Source organism: Podarcis liolepis, assembly GCF_965112155.1.
Source record: "Podarcis liolepis genome assembly, chromosome: 14".
Classification (NCBI taxonomy): domain Eukaryota; kingdom Metazoa; phylum Chordata; class Lepidosauria; order Squamata; family Lacertidae; genus Podarcis; species Podarcis liolepis.
The window spans coordinates 52,085,936-52,107,261 of NC_139569.1; the positions used below are offsets into that span (position 1 = coordinate 52,085,936).

Consider the following 21,326-nt stretch of genomic DNA (forward strand, 5'->3'; position numbering starts at 1 on the left):
TAGTTGTTTTTCCTCCATGGTGTCAGGGAGTGGACTGAGGAGGAATGGTGGGAGCCCCAACCCCTTCTCCTGAACCTTCCCAAGGGCAGGAGGACAGTATTGATGCAGAACAGCGGTTTGCAGAAGGGCATAGTCTAGAGGGGGAAAGCTGGGAAATAGTGGGTGAGGAGCAGCTAGAAGAGGAACCACCAGGAGAGAGAGAGCTGGCAGATTCAGTGTCCTTGGACAGCATTCCTGACCCCCTTCGCCTAAGACTAGACGGGCTTTGAGAGTGATAGAACAAAAAGCGCAACAGCAACAAGCTCAGATTACCCGACGTAGGAGTGGCATAGATTAATGGAGATGGGGGGGGGATGAACCTTCACTGGGAGCAACACCATTTTTTAGGGAGATATGCATTGCTGTGTCTCTTGCTGTGATTATTAAAGAAACTCTGATAAGAACGCTCCTTTTGTTTGATCTTCTCATTCCCTGCCACCGGGGAAGGGCTCTAATTCCCCAAAGTCTGACACACAAGCACCTCACGCCCTGCAGTCTGCCACATCACTTTCCCCAACTGTATTTCCCAGTAACCTTTAGATCCCTCAGAACAAAATCTTATCAAGGATCATGAACAGCTTACCTGAATAAAAACAACCCCACTGTTGCTGGTTTCTCTCTGAAATACACAACCATGCCCACTCAGGGGCATTCTCAGCTTATGCAGGTGGGCGATGTCTAGGTCCCAATAACCAGGTGACCCCACACAAACTAATGGCCTACCCTAGAATGTGCCACAGTGATCCAATAACTTCCCCCACCTCCAACCTAGATGAATGTAGCAAATTTTGGTTCAAGTCTTTACAGATTCCCTCAGAATTTGTGTAAATAATTTTCCATCATAGCAGGGCCCCAAAATGCACTTCATGTTAGTTTTGCTGAACCCAGTATTCTCTGCAACCCTCAAGGGTCCTGCGGGGCCGGGGAAGACAAAGCAAACCCATGGCTGAAAACAGTTTTATACATTCCACACTCCAATCCACACCTGCTTGAAGCCTGATGAGCCAGGTGATAAAACATTTTTTAATGTTTGTGGCTTTTTATTCATACCAATACACTTTTTGTCTAAAAAAACACTCAGAATTGTCTTTTTGACCATCAACACTAGCAATATATCAGAAACTCCAGAGTTCCTTTCAAAGATTACATACAAGAGAGGCTTCGACATACTGTTAAAATAATGGGTACAACTCTGACCATTGCACACACTAAAATATATTTGCACTTTGCAAAATAAAAAGGTTTCCCCCCTAAAATGTTTGGTTATTCCTGGTATAAAAAAGAGGAATAAAATGCAGCACAGCTGAGATTTCAGCCAAAATAAAATAAAATGAATACAACATATAGATTTAAGTGCGAATATAAACATACAAAGCTACACAGATAGAAAAGCTTCTTTTTTTTAAAAAAAAAAAAAGGAAAATACTACAATGATGCAAGTCCTAGAGGAGGACAACCCTGGAATAGTCCCTCAGTTTAATGCACCACACGAAGCTTCTTCGTTCTTTGTGGGCCTGTTCCTTTCGTGGCAGTTATAGAATCCCTTCGTACCATCAGGGCCCCTGGGCAGGCGCAGAACGCCAACGGGTAACCCAACTGCAGTCGGTATTTTGGGACTCTGCACTGGGCTGCCTACAGGACTTTTCTCTTGTGTCAGAGTCTGAGCTTGCCGCCTCCTCTGCACCCACGGGCTGCTGGAAGGAGTAACACTACTGTCCGATGAATAATCCATGCATCTCCTTGATGTCTCAGGGCTGGTGCTCAGGCTAAGCCTTCCTTCTCCAGCAAGTGGGGACATCCTGGACACTTTACGCAGCGCAGAAGGGCTGCTCCAAGGGCTGGATCTTGGAGACACGTTTGGGCTAAGATGATTGTTCTGGTAGGCAGAAAGACTCAATTTGTTGGAAGAGTTGCTTCTGCGCCCAGACATGGGTGATGCTGGGTTGCTCTCAGGCTCGGAGGAGCTGTTGGCTGAAGATTCATCACCAATGAACTGAAGTTCTTCAACCCTCTTGTTCACTGAACGCGTTTTGCTGAGAGCCTTGCTGGAGTCTTCTTCACGGTTCTTGTCTTTGAGGACCTTCTTTTTTGGAGGCTTCATTCCAATGAGGATAACCTTCATGGCAGTTTCATTGTCCCTGATGCACATAGACTCGTGAGCTTTGATAGCAGCATCTACCTCTTCAAACTCGATGATCGCACATTCTTTGGTTCCCACTTGGCTGTATCGGCTGCTGAATCTCTTGATATCTGGTGGAAGATCTCGACCAGGCTTGAGGATGCGAACCGACGAGATGACGCCAAACCTGACAAAGGCTTTGAGGAGATGCTCCATTATCTTCTCTTGAACACATCCATTCTCTTGTCCTCCATCTGGAGGATGGAGATCAGAAACCAAGCAGATGTCATAGACAAGCAGCATCTTGCTTGGGAGATTCTCGCTAGGGAAGACGGGGACAGGAGTGTTACGACGGACCTTCCTGTTGTCTTCATTCAGCTCCAAAACATCAGAATATTTCAGGGCATAAGATGTGGTTCTCCAGTCACGGGTCAAGTGTTTTACCTGTAAGGGAAAGGTAGCTCATTGAGAAAAGGCAAAAACATTCCTCTTCTCCCAGGCCTTTGGCTACTTGAACTATCTATGGTCCTTTAAACTATTGAGGGTATTGTTTTCGTTTCTTTCTATGTTATGTCTTTTGTGGTTTTATATTGTAAACAGCCCTGTGATCCTCAGGTCAAGGGTACTATAGAAATTCGAACAAACAAACAAACAAATAAAACACCAGAATAGTATGACATAGCCATGAGTGAATGGGAGAAGCTTTTGTTCACTTGCATAATTTGTCATTAGCCTGGCAGACCAAGGGACACAGGCACACACAACCTACTTCAGGCTGCTGGAGGGAGCAGCAGGACACTCAGTGGCTCTGTGCTGGGCCAGCTGCATATCCTGCAAGACAGCCAGGACTGCATTCCTGCATTGCAGGGGGCTGGATTAGATGACCCTTGGGGTCCCTTCCAACTCTATGATTCTATGACTGCCTCCTGCAGCTTTAGGCTGCCTGCATGGCCTATGTACCGTATTTTTTGCACCATAACACTCACTTTTTTCCTCCTAGAAAGTAAGGGGAAATGTCTGTGCGTGTTATGGAGGGAATGCCTACGGGTGGCGGGGGGGATCTGCTGCAGTCGTGAACAGAGGATCCATGGTTCCCCTTCCCTCCTCCGTGGCTCGCTTTGAAACAGCAAAGCGGGAGAAGAGCTGTTGAGTGGGGAGGAGAGAGGGACAGAGAGCCTGCTTCTTTAAAGGAGCAAAGCGGGAGACGAGAGGAGCCTTCTCCTCTTATACCCCTCTTCTGCATTATTAGCAGCATCCTTCTCCACCCACCCCACGTGTGTTCCTTGTCCCTTAAGTGCTTTTCCTGCCCTCCCCACTTAAAACGTGGTTACAAAGCACGGATCCACACGGAACCTCAGGATTTTTGCACTGGGTCACCCCAAATTCACCATCAGATCACATAGCATGTCCATGGCTACATCTTGCACCAAAGAAATCACACACCCACTGTTGCCTGGGGCCGCAGTGGTGCAAAAACGTGGTTACAAAGCATGGATCCACATGGATCATCAGGATTTTTGCATTGGGCTACCCCAAACTCACAGTCAGATCACATGTCTGTGGCCACAGCATGAACCACAAAAATCATACATCCACTGTTTCGTTTAGAATATTGTTTTCCTTGTTTTCCTCCTCTAAAAACTACGTGTGCGTTATGGTCGGATGCGTGTTATAGAGCAAAAAATACGGTAATTGAAAGACAGCAAAGCTTTCTTATCATGGAAATGCCCTCTGGTATCCAAGTTCTGGGCTGACACACAAGGGGAAAGGGACAGGAAGGGAAAGCCATATGCATACAGGAGCACAGCCTGAACGGACTCTGCTGGCCCCTCTGGTTGAAGCAACACTTTGCAGCCACCATGCAACAAAACTCACCTTTTTGAAAGATGTCAGGAGCTTGACACTGACATATCCCATCTTGTTCCTCCGAACATGCTTCAGGAGAAAGGCATCTTTTTCAAGGTTTTCATCTGAGAAGTAATACTCAATCTGGGCCACCAGCTTCACGATCAGCTCCTGCTCCGGAGGTTTCCAGTTGTGGCCAAAGTCATCCCCGTCATTCTCACCACCACTAGGAAGAGAGAAAAGAAGACGATATTGCTCAACACACCTGGATGTCTTATTACAATTTTACACCTGCATTTCTGCTTCTTCCAAGGGAAATATTGCTGCAAGGTGGAATCATTCTTGCAAGGCTCCTTTCAGAAGAGAGTTCTTCTGACCTACAGAAGCATTTCTTTTAATGGAATCACCTGAATAGGAAACTAAAATGGTTTCATGTGACACTTAATATGCAGCTATGCAACAATGGTCCTACTATGATGTTTCCTCAGAATTAAGCCTTGTTCAAGCAATGTTCTGAGAAATGTTAATTATTAGTCTCCCATTTGTAGCTTCTATTTGCTGTTGCTTCCTGTTTAGTGTGACAGTGCTGTTACTGCTTAATTGCTCCTTCGCCTGTCAGTTCCTGATCCAGATTAATTACTGGTTTTGTTTTTCTTTATCTTTACTGTGATATACTGTCTTTTTGCTACTCCAAAATAACTATTTCACAATAAAAAAATAAAAAATAAAAGTGGTAGGAGAGCAGCCATTATGACTCTCCTGCAGGGAACTAGAAGTGACTGATTTAGTACTTCTAAACCTTTGTACTTTTAAAAGCCACAAGTGGAAGCTTCTAATTCAAAGGCAATGCTAGCACTGAAAAGCTTCAATAGCACTTTGCTCTTCTACACCCGTTTGAGTGGCACTGCAACCATATTTTGAAATTAAAAGAAGAAAACAAGGCACCATAAATCAGGCCCAAAGGAAAACAAAATCAATGAAATGCAAGGGGTTGCCAAGAATAAAGTCTGTAAGAATCAAGTACGGTATGTAGAACATGAATGAACAGTAGCAATTCTAGATGGTAACCAAAGTCTTATGAGGTTGTCCGTTTTCATTCACGTGTCACAATGTGACAGAGCAGGAAAGAAAGAATGTGAAATCCATGTATTAGAGGGAGAACTGGACATGATTGCCAGCCCTGGGAATGATGACGTAGTGGTAATAATAATAAAATCTGTGCACTTCACAGGGTTGACAAGCTTGCTTGACTTACTGATGTCAGGCCCAGAAAAACACATTTTTACTTTGCAGAAATCCAAAGCCAAGAAACACTAAATCCTGCAACTTATGTAGAACCATTAAGGCACCAATTACCAATCCTATATAAGAGCCCAATAAGAGCCCTAGGACTGGATTAGACCCAGGCCCATCTGTTCTCACAGTGAACAAGCCTCTCCCTTTGGAGAGCTCACAAGCAGGATTTAAGGGGACCAGCCCTCTCACCTCTTGTGCCCCTAAGCAGGCCCAAGACTGGCGGGGGCATACGGCCATCGTGGCTATTTTTGTGGCTATTTATATACCTTTTAATCAACCAAAGTCTCTAAGTGCTTTACATAAAACAATATGAAGTATTCCAAAGAAAATACTGATAAAATCCCCAGATACATGGAAGTGTGCTTTTAAAACAGGAGACATGTGGGTGTCTCCCCCCCATATATATAGAGGGAGAGGGAGAGAGACAGAGAGAGGGTGCTCAAAGTCAACCCTTTAAACACACACACACACACATATATATATATGAATTACATGTCTGGGTAGGCTATAAAAGTTTTTAAGCAGGCGTCAGAAACAGTACAGAGAAAGCCCCTTCCTAATATTAACAGCACCCACTGACAGCCTTGTCCATCACTACATCTTCTGCGAACAAAAACCACATGTTTTAGTCACCTCTCTCTAGTCCTCAAGGGCAGTAAAAACCACTTTGTTAAGTGATGGAATTATGCCAGGTCTTGATAAACAGATGGCCCACCAGAGATATGATTCATCAAGTGCTGTTGTCTTACAAGTGTCACTTGGTCTGGAAAAAAAGAGAGCAAAGATGCTGAATACTGCTCCCCCCCCCCCATTTAAAAACATAGATTGTGTTTTTCGAATATATCACACTGAAGAGTGCAATATACTCTTGTGCCTCAGCAGCTTTGGAGAGGCAAAGAACATAGGATTAGCCTTGACGTGTGCCTTTGTTTGGATTGTCTGATGACTCACAAGCAGATGAGTCAGAATCTAATGTGGTTGTTTTTCTGGCTCCTTGATCATTTCTTTTTTGGATTTCGTCGTCTCCATAATTTTGCACCCCTCCTCTTCCCTTACCACCCCCCACTGGATATTTCAAATGCAGATTGCTAGGCTCTGTGGAGGCATTGGGGGTTCTCCTTCTCCACCCGCTCCACTGCTCACATACACACATGGATTCAATAGCAGATGCATTCCTGACATTTCAAAAGGGAGGCTTCATCTGCCGCACTGGGCAGAAGCAGAATACAGAGGGGCTTGGGTTGCCTGAGCCCTTGTATCCCAGCTCTACGATGGAGATCTTCTGGAGGTTGTCCCCCATGTGACAGAGGCCCAGCTGGACATTTGGTGGCACTGGTCCCTTCCAACTGAGATTCAGCACAGGAATCCTCGCTTTTAATTTTCAGGTGTTTCTTGAAGGATTTTATTCTATTTTTTATTTTTATTTTTTGTACTGACAGGGTCTTCAGTTTTTGATCAGTTGGTCAAGGGAATGCTTTGAATACTAGCTGCTGGAAACCACAGGAGGGGAGAAGGCTGTTGTGCTTGGTCCAGACATAGGAGCCACCTCCTAGGGGCCTTTGCTTCCCCCCAATAAAATATTTGAGGGGGTCACGGCCCCCCAAAGTTGATGGACAATGCCATTCAAATGGTGTGCATGTACCACAAATTGTAATCAATTATGCAGGCGGGGCCCCCCCAATATTTTAATCAAGTTGATATCTGAGTCCAGCTTGCAAGTTTCAGGTATCTGGCTGGCCACTGTGAGATCAGGTTGCTGGACTAGACAGGCCATTGGCTCCATCCAGCAGGTTCTCCTTATGTTTTTATTATTGTTTTTTTAAAAAAATATTATCTTTTATAGTATAATGTACACTTCCTTGAAATATCATTCTTCTTTGGTGATCCCTTGTAGCTGAGTAAGATTGTCTTCCATAAACACAGTTTTAACAATGAGTCCGTAAGTGACTCATTCTGGATCCACACTTCCTACCACAGTGGGGACATTGGTTTCCGGATGGGAGTTGATCATGGTGTGGATTTGCCAAGCGTGCCTTCCTCTTTGCACGTTTCTCCCTTGCGTCCTGAGTTTGAGCGTCTTCAAAGCCTTTGGTAAAGGCTGTTCTCCAATTGGAGCGCTCGCAGGCCAGTGTTTCCCAGTTGTCAGTGTTTATACTACACTTTTTTAGATTTGCTCTGAGACAGTCTTTAAACCTTTTTCGTTGACCACCAGCATTATGCTTTCCATTTTTAAATTCAGAATAGAGTAGTTGCTTTGGAAGACGATCATCAGGCATCCGTACAACATGACCAGTCCAACGAAGTTGATGTTGAAGAATCATTGCTTCAACACTGGTGATCTTTGCTTCTTCCAATTCACTGATATTAGTTTGCCTGTCTTTCCAAGTGATGTGTAAAAATTTTTGGAGACATCGTTGATGGAATCTTTCGAGGAGTTGGAGATGGCATTGATAAGTGATCCATGTTTCACAAGCATACAGTAAGGTTGGTAGTATAATAGCTTTGTAAACAAGCATTTTGGTTTCCCTGCGAATGTCCCGATCCTCAAACACTCTGCACTTCAATTGGGAGAAAGCCGCACTCACAGAGCTCAGGCGATGCTGGATTTTGGCATCAGTGTTGGCCCTTGTCAGGGAACTGCCATCGCAGTCAGGAGTGGAGGAAGGGCTCCCGAGCGATGCCGGAGAAGGTCCCAGCAGGAAAAGAGGGGACTCAGTGACCGGGGAAGGAAATCAGCGTTACACCAGGGAGAAAGGCGGGCAGAGGCGGGCTTCGGAGGGATGGCTCCAGGACTCTTCACCAGAGACCAGCGGGGAGAGCATTGGTCCTCCACTGCCCACACCCACCCTGCGCAGAAGACTTCCGCGCAGGGAGGCTAGGCGGAGACTATCCGTCAAGGAGCTTTTATGTTGGAAGAAGTTCAGGAAACGCCCACTGACGGATTCTGCCAGTGACTGAGACAGACGTGGAATCAGGACTGTCCAGCCAGGGAAAGGTTTATCCAGGCAACCTCACCGAGAGTGGCGGCAACTTACGCACGAGCAACCCCCAATTCCCATTACAGCTCTTGTGGAAAGATAATGGCCTAGGTAGAAGTGATTGACATTTTCCAGCGTTACACCATTGAGTTGGATTTGTGGCACTGCAGAGGGGTTATTTTGTACTTGTTGGTCTAGCACTTTGGTTTTTGGGATGTTGAGTGATAGGTCAAGCTTTTTGTAAGCTTCTGCAAAGATATTTAGGATGGTTTGGAGGTCATCCTCTGAGCGTGCGTACACTACGTTGTCATCAGCATACTGAAGCTCTATGATGGAAGATACGGTAACCTTACTCTTTGCTTTCAGCCTGCTCAGATTCAAGAGCATTCCATCTGTTCAATATATGATTTCTATTCTGGTGGGGAGTTTCCCTTCGACAAAGTGTAGGATCATGGCAATGAAAATAATGAATAGAGTTGGGGCAATAACACAACACTGTTTAGCACCTGATCCCACTGTGAATGGTTCATTTTGAGAGCCATTGTTATCTGTGATTGTTGCTGTCATATTATCATGGAGGAGCCGAATTATGTTTACTAATTTATCTGGGCAGCCAATTTTCAGAAGGACAGTCCACAGGGCTTTACAATTTACGGTGTCGAAAGCCTTACTCAGGTCAATAAACGCCATATACAGGGGTTGGTTTTGCTCTCTGCATTTTTCTTGAAGCTGTCGAGCAGTGAAAATCATGTCCACTGTCCAATAGAAGGTCAAAAACCATTTTGGGATTCAGGAAGGGTCACCTCGGATATTGTTACGAGATGGTTTGCTAAGATCCTTGCAAGAATTTTGCTGGCCGCAGCTAAATAGAGAGATGCCTTGATAGTTTCCACAATCAGTTCTGTCACCTTTTTAAAAGAGATTGATAATTATGGCATCTCTAAAGTTGGCTGGGATTTCTTCTCTTTCTCAAATTTTTTTGATGAGCTTGTGAAGTTGTGTAAATTCAATTCCACCCACTTTGAAGATTTTGGCAGGTATCCCATCAGGTCCACTGGCTTTGTTGTTTTTCATTTAGTTAATAGCTATACACAGCTCTCCCAGATTTGGAGATACGGCAAGCTGATCTCTAACTGGGTTTTGTGGAATTTGTGAGAGGACCTCAGCAGCTACAGGGGAGTTGCGGTTAAGATGTTGGTAATGCTCTTTCCAGCGCAGTGAAATAGCTATTTTATCTTTTAGAAGTGTGGTACCATCTGCTGAGCATAGGGGGCATATGTCATGATTTATTGGCCCATAGATGGTCTTTGTGGCTTTAAAGAAACTCTGTGCATCATGAGTGTCAGCTAAGTGCTGCATTTCTTGAGCTTTTTTTATCCACCAGGTATTTTTTAGTTCTCTGGTTCTTCTTTGAACCTCAGCCTTAGCATTGGCATAGGTTTTTTTCTTAGTGGCGCAGTTTCTACCTCTTTGCCAGATCTGAAAGGCATTCCTTTCCTTGTCAATCATGCGTTCAATCTCACTGTCATTCTCATCAAACCAGTCCTGGTGTTTCTTGGTTTGGTATCCAATCATTTGTTCACTGGCTGCAATAATGGATGTTTTTAGCTTGGTCCAGTGTTCCTAGATGTTATCAGGGAATTCTGAAAGCAGATGGTCCTTAAGAGTCGTTTGGAAGCAGTCCCGTTTAATGGGATCTTGAAGGGCCTGAGTGTTCATTTTGTGCCTTGGTTTCCTTCCTTGAAGCCTGCATTGAGGTATAATCTTGATAGCCATCGTGGAGCGTATTAGTCAGTGATCAGTCCAACAGTTGTCAGCGCTTGTTATAGCTCTGGTAAGGAGCACATCATGGCAATCTTTAGCACAGACAATAACATAGTCTAAGAGGTGCCAATGGTTTGACCGAGGATGCCTCCATGAAGTTTTAAATTTATTTTTCTGTCGAAAGAGTGTGTTGGTAATAACAAGGTTGTACGCTGCACATACCATCAAAAGTAAGATTCCATTCTGGTTGCTGCTGCCAACTCCTTCTTTTCCAACAGTCCCAGGCCACAGATCAAAATCTCGCCCAACTCTTGCATTAAAATCACCCAGGAGGATAATTTTATCTTCCTTAGGCGTCTCTGATAGGACGGTATCCAGCTGAGAGTAAAATTTTTCTTTAATGTCTTCATTGGCATCCAGTGTTGGTGCATAAGCGCTTATAATAGTAGCCTGTTGGTTTTTGGTGAGCTTTATTCGAAGGGTTGAGAGTTGCTCATTAATGCCGGTAGGGACTTCTGACAGAAGCTTCACAAGATCGTTTTTGATAGCGGAGCTATTTGATGTCAGATAGACCTTTCCAGAAGAAAGTGTAGCCTCCTTTTTCTTCCTTCAGTTGTCCCTTGCCTGCTCTTTGAGTCTCTTGAAGCGCTCCAATATCAATGTTAAAACATCACATCTGCCTTGCAATGATGGCAGCTCTGCGTTCAGGATGCTCACTGTCTGTGTTATCTGACATGTTACGAAGTCTGTATATTCCATGTTACAAAGTTCAATTGTCTTTTACGACCGCTAGGTGGTGACTCCACTGGGTGCTGTAATCCAATCAGGGAAAAAGGGAAGCAGACTATGTTTAGGGCACCTTTTCTAGCCCCTCCCCCTTTTCGGGGTGAGCAGAGTGGATCCTAAAAAGGGCTGCTCGGTCATGGATACAGCTGCCGAGCTGCTCAACTGCCTCGTTCCTTGAGTCAGAACAACAGAATCTGTATCCACCACCCATGTGCCGGTTCATGACTAGGGGCTTCCAGATTTCACAATCCTGCCCCTGTTACCATTTGCCGATTGCCATGGGACTTTTGGGGTTTGGGTTGGGTTTTTGGAAGACACCTGTGCGTGAATTTGTTTTATGTGTGTAGATCAGTGCACGCTGACCAACGCGCAGTCTTCGCAGAAGGGCTCTGTTCCGATGGTGAGAAGTAGTCACAACAAACCGGTAGATTCCTATCTGCTGCAGCCTTCATCCACCTTCACACCTGTTTTAACACACTGCTTGTTATCACCCGCCTGTTCTGCTGTTGAGGACTTCTTGGATCATTCTTTGTCTAGCTCCTTCCCTTTGACCTTACCGCCTTGGGTGACCCTGCTGGGAGTATGAGATTCCCAACGGCTTCACTCACAGGAGTCATAGGAACATGCAAGCCCACTCACCACAACAAGGTGATGATCCACGAGTGGGTTGAAATATCGTATGATACTTTGGTATAGAAATAAATTTATAAAAGAAGAAGTTATTATATCACCATGCATACTTACTGTAAAATACACAATTCTGGAAACCCATATCTTGGAATACTGCTATGTATACCCTCTAGAAAGATGGGGAGCACTTGGATCAAAACACATTAATAATACCTGAGATGCTATTGAAACATTTTCATCAATTTGAATAATATGGCAACACATGTCCAAAAAAATAATTTGACCTTTTCTCCCACACTAAAATGACTATGTGGGGAGAGCAGACTCTAAAAATAGGGAAATTAATGGGGATATGGAAGAGCTGAATAAATTCGGCCATATTAATGTTAGGCCAATTGATAGACGAGAAGGATGAATTTTATGTATACTCTATGTTAAGAGTTATGTTAAGGGTAATATGAATTACAGTGGTGCCTCGCAAGACGAAATTAATCCATTCCGCGAGTCTCTTCGTCTTGCGGTTTTTTCGTCTTGCGAAGCATGGCTATTAGCAGCTTAGCGGCTATTAACGGCTTAGCGGCTATTAACGGCTTAGCGGCCTTAAGAAAAAGGAAACAAACTCGCAAGAACTCGCAAGACGTTTCGTCTTGCGAAGCAAGCCCATAGGGAAATTCGTCTTGCGGAACGACTCAAAAAATGGAAAACTCTTTCATCTTGCGAGGCATTCGTTTTGCGAGGCATTCGTCTTGCGAGGTACCACTGTACCCTTAAATGCTCAATGGCAATATGTTCAGATAAAGCATTGGCTAACTACCACTTATGGACCAGTAGCTTAAAATTAACTCTTATGTAACAAATACACCCCACTATCACCTTATACAAATGTTTTTTTAGCAGCAAACCAGTTTGAAATACAGATATTAAGGGAGGAAGTGTAAGAAAGAACTTGAAGTCTCAATCTCGACCAAGCAATGGGAAACTGTATTCTCTAACAGGGGTGTCTCTAGACCTTAAACTAAGACTCATACAACAAAAAAATAATATTTAGAATTTACTGGATTCCATTACATTTGTTCATGAAAGGGTTATCTAAGACATTGAGCTGCTGGAGATGTAACAAGGACAATGCTTCTTTAAAATATATGTTCTTACAATGTCCTACATTGGCAGAGGGTAATAGAAAGGATTAATGTGACTGTATGGAAAACTCTTAGATTTGCAGAAGAAAATATCATTTTGAATTATATACCAAATACATGGAACCTAACAAAGGGACAATATGAATGGACTCTCTGCACCCTTACTATGGCAAAAATACAGGTATTGATGAACTGGAAGAAAAAAATGAGGTTCCCTTCAACGAATGGGGAAAAAAATATGTACAGTACAGTATAAACTTGCAACACATGAACAAATTGCGTACAAACATAGACTTGCCATGGACAAATTTAATGATATTTAGAAATCATTTTTATACACTGTATTAGGTTAGGTTTAGGATAAGTGAAATAACGATCTTGTAATGTTTATGTTTTCTTCTTCTTTTCCTCTTTTGTCTTTTTAAAAATTCTTTTTATTCTTTTCTCTTTTTTACACAGGTGTATCTTAACAATTGTTATTTTTTCATGTCTTGTTTTACCTTGTGCACTTATAATTTTATACTGGGTACAACTATTCTTTTTATTTTTCATATATGTATAACCTGCCCAATCCAGTGCAGAAACCAGCTGAGGGAGCTGTTACGCCTGGACTTCAAAAGAATGGAAACCTTTAATGCCATGGACTCTCAAGGTCTGCTTCACTGCCTTGTTTCTTAAAGAGCTGCCATCAGCATACCCGCCCCCACATTTCAGGAGGGCAAATCGGGGCACCCCCCTCCACCATCTCGCTGCTGGCTCCTTTGCCCACTTGCTCCTTCGCTGCCACTGCCACCCTTCCTTCCCCCCACCTTCCCCCGCAACCTCCTCCTCTGTGGCCTCCTCTTCCTCCTCCAAGGCCTTGACCAAAGTTGCGTCAACTGGCACCCAAGGGAGAAGCTGCTACCCTCCTGCCCTCCTCACTCTGGTGTGAGCCAACTGACTCACACCACAGGGCAGGACAAAAAAAGCCTGTCTTTGGGTCCCACACGCTGGTGTGGCCAGAGCACAGGAGTCATAATGGGACATCCAGGATTGGGTGGCTTCTGTCCATCTGGGATGTTCCACCTAAAACGGGACACTTGTGCGCTATGCACTAGGAAGTTGCCTCTTGCCAGTGTAGACTGTTTTTCTAGCCTGGGATTTTCCACTCTGATTGACAGCTGACTTTCCTGGGGGTGAGGAAGAAACAGCCCTCTCTCATCGCCAGCTGCCTGGCCCTTTCAAGTTGCGGAGCTTCTTGAGATTGAACCAGAAGCTGTCTGGTGCTCTGCCATTGAGTCACTAGGATTCCTTCTCAACTTTTGTTTAAAGGGTTTGAGACAATTTTGTTTGCCCCAGCCAATGAGAGAGAAACGCACACTTCAACTTTATATCAGTAGTTGCGTACTCATTTCTAAAACAGCCAAAATATAATTTGGGAATTAACAGCTGCATTTTGCAAATGACAGCTCTACAAGGGTGGCAGCCGGAAGGGAAAGCAACATCTTGACTTGGTAAAGGAGGTTAGAAACAGCTGTTATTTTACTTTTCAAGAGAGGGAAGTGCAGACCACACGTGTATAACACTTCCCTGCTCAACTGGGCTGGAAACACTGGTGTCATGTCCTTCTCCAAAGCACATGTAAAAGTCGCAAGCATTTCCTTTTTCCTTCCAAGAGTGGAAAGAGACACAGGAGGGTCTTAAGGGATCAGGGTAAAAGAGCAGGAAAAATGTTCTCTAGTTGTCGTTCCTTTCAACAGTGGATTTTTTTATGTGTGTAGGGCTTTTTTTCAGCAGGAACTCGCATTCATTGTGAGTTCTGGCACCTTTTCTTCTAGAAATAGATATAGATAGTGACATGGGTGGCGCTGTGGTCTAAACCACTGAGCCTCTTGGGCTTGCCGATTGGAAGGTTGGTAGTTCGAATCCCTGTGACGGAGCGAGCTCCCTTTGCTCTGTCCCAGCTCCTGCCAACCTAGCAGTTTGAAAGCACACCAGTGCAAGTAGATAAATAGGTACTGCTGGTGCGGAAAGGTAAATGGCATTTCCATGCGCTCTGGCACTTGGCACAGTGTTCTGTTGAGCCGGAAGCAGTTTAGTCCTGCTGGCCACACAATCTGGAAAGCTTTCTGTGGACAAACACTGGCTCCCTTGGCCTGAAAGCGAGATGAGAGCTACAACCCCATAGTCGCCCTTGACTGGTCTTAACCATCCAGGGGCCCTTTACCTTAGATATAGATATAGATAATATAGATATAGATTATATAGATTATATAGATGATATATAGATGTTGTTATATAATTTGCTGATTATTCACTAATTTGTGGTTGTAATTTAGCTAACATGACCCACTCTGGGACCTTAGGGTGAAGGGTGGGTAAGAAATGCCAAAAATAAAATAAGTTAATGAAATCCCATTAGCGTCCAGGTTCACAAAGTTACCACGATGGTACCCAAGCCTAGTTTCTACACACATGCAACATACACCAGTATAGCTTATTTACTGAATTAAGCAGAATTCAGGATAGAAAATGTTGCGTGTAGTTTCCTGCAGGCACTAAGGTGGTCCTGGGGTGGTCCTAATTTAATTCTTAGGTGGTCCTAATTTAATTCTTTAAATTAATTTTCCAAATTTATAACAAACATAAAAGAAAAATCTCACCCTGTTAGCATGCTATTTTTGCAATTGCCAGAAACGAGGAAGGATATACAGGGTATGTGTGTACAGAGAGTCTAAGACGGGCCATAATCTCCTTAGTACCCCTGAAAATCTCTTTGTTCTGAGTCATACTTTCCAACAAGGAGATGGTACTGCTTCAGGTCAACCCTCTGCATGTCTACTCAGAAGTAAGCCCCTTGCAGTCCAAGTGCATCAAGGACTTCCACCCAGCAAGGGAATACTGTCACAGGGGGACAGCAGCTATTTCTTACAAATGCAGAGAGCTGTCTGCAAGTCAGCATAGTGTAGCAAAAGGCCACCGTAAAAAAGGGAAATTCTTCTGCTGGTGTCTGCATTGGGCAGGGGTAGTGTTTAGGGTTTTTTATTGATATAAAATTTTTGTATGTGTAAATTGTTGGATTTGTTTGTGTGTTTTGTTGATGTTTTATTTATTCCTTATGACTACTTTTGTTATGTTGTAATTACATATATTTTTCATGTTGAAAGCCACCTTGAACATGGTTTGAACTATGGAAAAGGAGGGACTCTCTTGGGTGGGAGAGCCACTGTGTGGAGGCTCCTCTTTATTTTCTAACCAAACATGATTTGGATACTGGTGGGACAAGAATGAGAGAGACCCTTTCTTCTGGCACTCCCTCGCAACAATTCTGTAGCCTACCAGAAAGTTTTTCAGGTCACACACACCATTTTGATTTGGGTTATGGCTATCAGTTAGTTCTATGCTGGGCCATGTTAGCAAGCCCAGGTGGGACTTCTGGATGTGCCTCCTACTTACTGAGCAAAAGCTATTCTGCTTCGGACCCCAGAGTCCTGGTTACTGGGTAAACATTATCCAGAGTTCATTTAGATCTCTCCCTGTCCCTTCCCCTGCAATGCTACACACCCTCCAAATGTATGCATGATTGAAACCTATTCAAAAGTCAAGTGAAACCAGTAGTAGGGGAAGAAGGGAGAGGCAGGCACAGAATGCTGCAGAGCTACTATTCTACGCCAGTGCTATGGGGGATGCCCAGCGCCAGCTCATTAAGACAGCGGCAATCCAAGATTATGCCTAGGATCTTCCAGATCCATTTATTTCTAGGTGACTCCTTGCAAGCAGCCAGTAGTGCGTCACAGTCCAGAGGGAGACTTCAACAAGCCAATCACACTAATTAACAGCAGCTTCCTAACAGGCTGTCCTGCCCTATTTCACTAATCTCTGAGTGATGCAGCCACCCTAATCTTTTTTCCTCCACCGTGAAAACAACCACCTGCCCACTGCTCCAGAGTCTTGATGGAAACAGGTGCCCAGCAGGTCTCTCGTTCATATGCGTGCGTGCGTGCCTGCATAAGACTGCAACACACACCCATACATCCAGCACAGCCAAAACACCCCCATTCTCCAAGTGTCATTTGGAGATAGCAAGCAGAGACTCATACACTCCCTGAAATGAAAGTCATAGCCACATTGATATGAGGTACAGTTAAAGAACCCATGGTCTGAAGTGGATTTGTAAATTGTAGTCCGGTGCAATCTCCAGTTAAAGGGTGTGGAAGGTGACAGGTCTTGGTGTCCCCGGTGGTGCAGTTAGGTGATTTTAGACTTTGGACTTAATGGTTTCAGTTTCTCTCCCCCCCCCCCACTTCAAAATGTGATAAGCTGGCCCTTGGGAGTCCTCCTGCTCATTTGGACAGGTGGGGCACTGTGCATCTGCCCCCAAGTCCTGCCCTGGCACCACTGCCCATCCCTCTCTTGCATAGGAGAATCATAAATTCACTTCTCAAGATTAATGACCCTGAACTGAATTTGCAATAGAATTAGAAGTCGTTGTGTCTGCTGTTTGTTATGTACTTTAGATCAGCTTGTTATGACACAATTTCCCTAAATCTATGACTTTCCTTTCTTGATTCATTCATCTTACTATATTTCTTCCATAACATTTCATCAAGAAAGCTACTTTCTCTTAGGAAAAGGTTTCTGTGTTCACTGTTCCAAGCGGTGGTGCTGGCTATTAGCTTAGATAGCTTCAAAAGTGAATCAGGCAAATTCAGGAAGGAGTGGAACCTGCACATCTAGCAAGGGAAGATAAAGTGCTAGGAAGTAACAGAGGGGTTCACTCTGGGGCCCAATTATGGGCTTCCTAGAGGCATTCATTTGGTTTGGCACCATGGTAAGCAGGATGCTGGGCTAGACTGGGTGGGCCACGGGGTTCCTGGTCCAGAGGGGTTCCTGGAAGCAAAGCCTTACAAGGAATGGTTGCAAGAGCTGGGTATAGAATCATAGAATCATAGAATCATAGAGTTGGAAGAGACCACAAGGGCCATCGAGTCCAACCCCCTGCCAAGCAGGTATATCTAACCTGGAAAAGAGAACATCAAGGGTACCGAGGATAAGCTGACTTCAAACATCTGAACGGTTGTTATGTAGACAATACAGATATGTTCCGTGTCTGGGAAAGGCAGGGAACCAAATCTGGGCTCAACATGAGGCAGAGCATCTCAGTGGTGATGTTTGACAGTGGGGCAAACTCCCTTCACTAGAGGTATTTAATCCCCTCCCCATTCTTTAAATTAATTTTCCAAATTTATAACAAACATAAAAGAAAAACACTGCAATATAAAAAAGACAAATGAACAAACACATATCCTAACTGTTAACATCCCAATTTAATTATCATTATTGGATGATTTCCTCGAGTCCCCCTAGCTGAGTTTCCATATAACTCATTGTAGCAGTTTTCCAATATCTAATTTCGAATAAAATTAACTTATTCAATTAACATCTTTCTCTCTCTTCATAGTGTTCTCTATCCATAATGTTATACAATTTAACATATTTAATTCCTAGGCCAATTTGGTACTTACAAATAATTCTACTTATGTTATCTTAGAATATCTAACTAGATAGTACACTGGAGGTATTTAAGCAGAGGCCGGAGGTCTGTAACTGTGGATCCTGCATTGAGCAGCTGGTAGGACTAAAGGACCTCCAAGCCCCCCCCCCCCCCTTTCACGTTCTTCATGAAAGCAGAAACTTTACGGGTGGTGGAGAAAAACCCATGTGGCACATCCTTAGCTGGGGGCATTGACCCCCCCTCCTTGGAGGACAACATCGGTAATAAGGCTGGCGAAGGTGCAGCCCTCCAGATGTTGCTGGATTTCAACTCTCCTCGCCATCCGAAGGTGGTTGCTGACACCCTCCCAGCGCACCAAGGAGCAGAGCCAGGCGGATTTCGAGGGATGGAAAAGTAACGGAGGTCACCTCCTTCTGCTCATCCTCTCCTCCTCGGGGGCATCAGATTACAGGCGCTCAGCTGGCGCAGCCCCCCCCCCCCCGCCAGTGCCAGGTCAGCAGGAGATCCCTTCCTCTCCCCTGGGGGCGGGGTGGGGGGAACCTCGTCTCCCGGGCTCCCGGCCAAAGGCGACTTTGCAGCCTCGCATGGGCTGGACCGGAGGAGGAGGACAGGGCGAGCGCCGCTTGGTGCAACATCCGGCTCCAGTTGCGCCCAGCTTCCTGCAGGATTTGGGAGCCTCTTGGGTCGCGTCACGCGGCGCCTGCGTCAGCTGCTGCGCTAGGATCCCCTTGAGGATGCGGGGCATCCGCCCGCTCCCTGCCGGGGGGAGAAGCTAGCCCGCGTGCCCCTTGGCAGGGGAGCCTCTGCGTTGTTTATGGAAGGGGGTGTTTTAACAGCATCTATAGCAGGAGAGAATATGGAGCAATAGCAAAGCATCATGCAAGGGGGGGGGGGCAAGGGAAGGCGGGCCCGACGGGGGGGGGCGGGGAGGAGGATGTTATTCTCTTTTCCAGATGCTGCAACACTCTGAGGCTGTGCACACATGGCCTGCTTAAAACGCGACGTCGTTCTTTCCCTCAATTCGAATCAAAGCTGCTTTGGGAAGGAAACACATCAAAGCAGAGCACCAGGATGGATAAGGATTGTGGCAAAAGCTACGTGCGCACCGCTTCCCCAACTGCATGCAGAGTCAACGGAATTGTGGGGGCGGCCCTCTGCCCACCACCCCTGACAATTGGCCAGGCTGGGTGGGATGTCAATGGGAGGGGGAGTCCCGCAACATCTCGACAGTCACGGATTCCCCATCGCTGACAGAACGGCTTCTGAACTAAGGGCTGAGATTCTGTTCCTTCCTTGGTGGTGGAAGGCAGGTGGCAGCAGTTTTGCCAATGTGAACAGTTCCAGTGTTGGCTAAACAGTTGTTTTCCGCACAGCAGAGGGAAGGGAATGCTGGGAGTTCCCAGACTGCGCAATTGGAGAGGGGCAAATGTGAGGGGACAGGACAGGGAGGAATTGGGGTAGAAATGTTTTCACGGAAAGGGCGCCCCATGCCCAATGGGCAGCTATAAGGAGGACTGGGTTTGGGGTTTTTTATGGACCTCATTCTCTTCGCATCTTGGCAGAGCCAAACTGGATGTGACACCAAATGCATCTTTAGCAATCCTGGTGGAGTTTGTCGGAGAAGGGCATCGTTCAGCGGCAGAGCCCATGCTCTCCGTGCAGGAGGTCTCAGGCTGAAGCCCCTAAGTAAGGAGCTAGGGGGACTGAATGATGGTCTGACTTGGTTTAATAAGACAGTTTGCTATGGTCATGGATAGTGAGCAGATTTTGACACTTCGAGTTGGGGGTGGGGGGGTTCATGGAAGGGGAGGAAAGACTTAAGCCTCCTCTCTTGATATTCTGTGGACCTAATGGAGTACCACACACACACACACACACACACACACACACAACACACACACACACACCTGCCACCATTTTTTGTTAAAGAATCCCGATACCACTCAGCATCGCATCTCCTTTGGTCCAAAGATACCAAAAATAGAAATGTCTTCTTTGTGCATTGAATTAGTGCTAGTTACTGTGTGGATGGAATATGAGGTGACGTGCATTATAGCAAATGCAATCACAGACACCCGGCCACGCGTGCCTAAAAGGGTGACTGCGCACATTACCTGGTCACTCTGAGCTGGATCCAAACTGCCTCCTTGTAGCTAACACAGGTCTGGAGGCTTAGCCAGCGGCTCCACCGATTCACCCGCCTGCTCTCCGGGGCGAGCTCCCCTCCATCCTAGATGGAAACCGCTGAACTTCCTATGGAAGCTCGTGGGAGAAAAACTTCTTTCTTTCTTTGCCTCCTCTCCCACTTTCTGTAGAGGAGAGTTTGCGACTTTCCCCTTGCCATCGGGCTTCTTCTTTTGCAAAAGCCCATCACAAGGGCTGACACCTCTCCATTCCCCAAATGCAGAAATCCTAGACTTCGAGTTCTACCTCCCCAGCAGGAGCGGGAGACTTCGCTGGTGGATTGTGAGCCTTGTTCACTATTGCGGACTAGTAGCGCCGTTTGGATCATCCCCCAAATACCGCGAGTCAAGCCTCGCTAAACGGCTTCGCGAAAGAAGGAGAGCAGAACTGCGTTGCCCCAGCCCAGCCAACCCGGGGCTGGAGGGGAAAGGCCGGGAGCAGGTTCCGGAGCGGACTCCCGCCTGGCGCCCCATGCCCCTCGCTCCGCAGTTGCAAAGGAGCAGCCCGCTTGGCAGCGAGGGACGCGCAGCTCACTTCCAGCCCCGCTCAATGCGGAGTCAACACAGCGCGCCAAGCCAGCCCCGAAGCGGGAGGCGGAGGAAGCCAGGCCCGGGCAAGCGGGGCTCCCCCGCCGGGCGCCCCGTCCCTACCTGGACCTCCCGCCGCCGCCGCTGCCGCCGCCCCGCCCGGCCTCGTCTTCGCTGCCGCTGCCCGCGGGCTCGAGGCTCAGGCGCGCGTCCTCGTCCTCCTCGTCGTCGAGCCGGGCATCGGGCGCCGCGGCGACGCGGATCTCCACGGGGCCGGCGCCCCCGGCCCGCCGCCCGCCCGCCTCCGCCATGCCGCGCCCGGAGCCTCCGCCTGCCGCGCCAGCTGAGCCGGGAGGCGCCGCGTCCCCCTCCGCCTCCTCGCCGGAGGAGCCGCCCTCCAGCCGCCGCTGCCCGCCCGCCCGCCCGCCTCCTCCAGCCGCGCCAAGACGGGCGCGCCCCCCTGGCCTGGAGCCCAGGGCTCTCCCCGCTCCTGGGGTTTAATCCCCGCCACAACCCGGCGAGGCA

The 21,326-nt window shown here is 46.4% G+C and overlaps 1 protein-coding gene and 1 long non-coding RNA gene across 6 annotated transcripts in view; both read right to left on the minus strand.

Annotated features, from left to right (window-relative positions):
* Positions 1–21,326, minus strand: part of LOC310693722 — a 155,552-nt gene that overhangs the window by 39,591 nt on the left and 94,635 nt on the right. The gene's annotated exons all lie outside the window — the stretch shown is intronic.
* Positions 1,450–21,124, minus strand: LARP6 (La ribonucleoprotein 6, translational regulator). 5 transcript variants are annotated; one of them, XM_083475881.1, is made up of 4 exons: positions 6,447–6,606; positions 6,015–6,062; positions 4,034–4,229; positions 1,450–2,602 (listed from the first exon to the last, which is right to left on the minus strand). In XM_083475881.1, the coding sequence occupies exons 1-4, from the start codon at positions 6,479–6,481 to the stop codon at positions 1,511–1,513; spliced, it is 1,371 nt and encodes a 456-aa protein (XP_083332007.1). In that variant the 5' UTR covers positions 6,482–6,606; the 3' UTR covers positions 1,450–1,510. The 5 variants fall into 5 exon arrangements, with proteins under 5 accessions (XP_083332007.1, XP_083332006.1, XP_083332010.1 ...); XM_083475880.1 differs by lacking the exons at positions 6,015–6,062; positions 6,447–6,606 and adding an exon at positions 20,925–21,124; XM_083475884.1 differs by lacking the exons at positions 6,015–6,062; positions 6,447–6,606 and adding an exon at positions 20,205–20,314.

Bases quoted from the DNA above. Each gene is read 5' to 3' on its own strand.
- LARP6 (XM_083475880.1), bottom strand. From the start codon at position 21,112: ATGGCGGAGGCGGGCGGGCGGCGGGCCGGGGGCGCCGGCCCCGTGGAG. The intron at 4,230-20,924 runs GTAGGGACGGGG...CTCTCTTCCTAG, and splicing joins GGCGGCGGCGGGAGGTCCAG to TGGTGGTGAGAATGACGGGG. The intron at 2,603-4,033 runs GTGAGTTTTGTT...TTTCCCTTACAG, and splicing joins TCCTGACATCTTTCAAAAAG to GTAAAACACTTGACCCGTGA.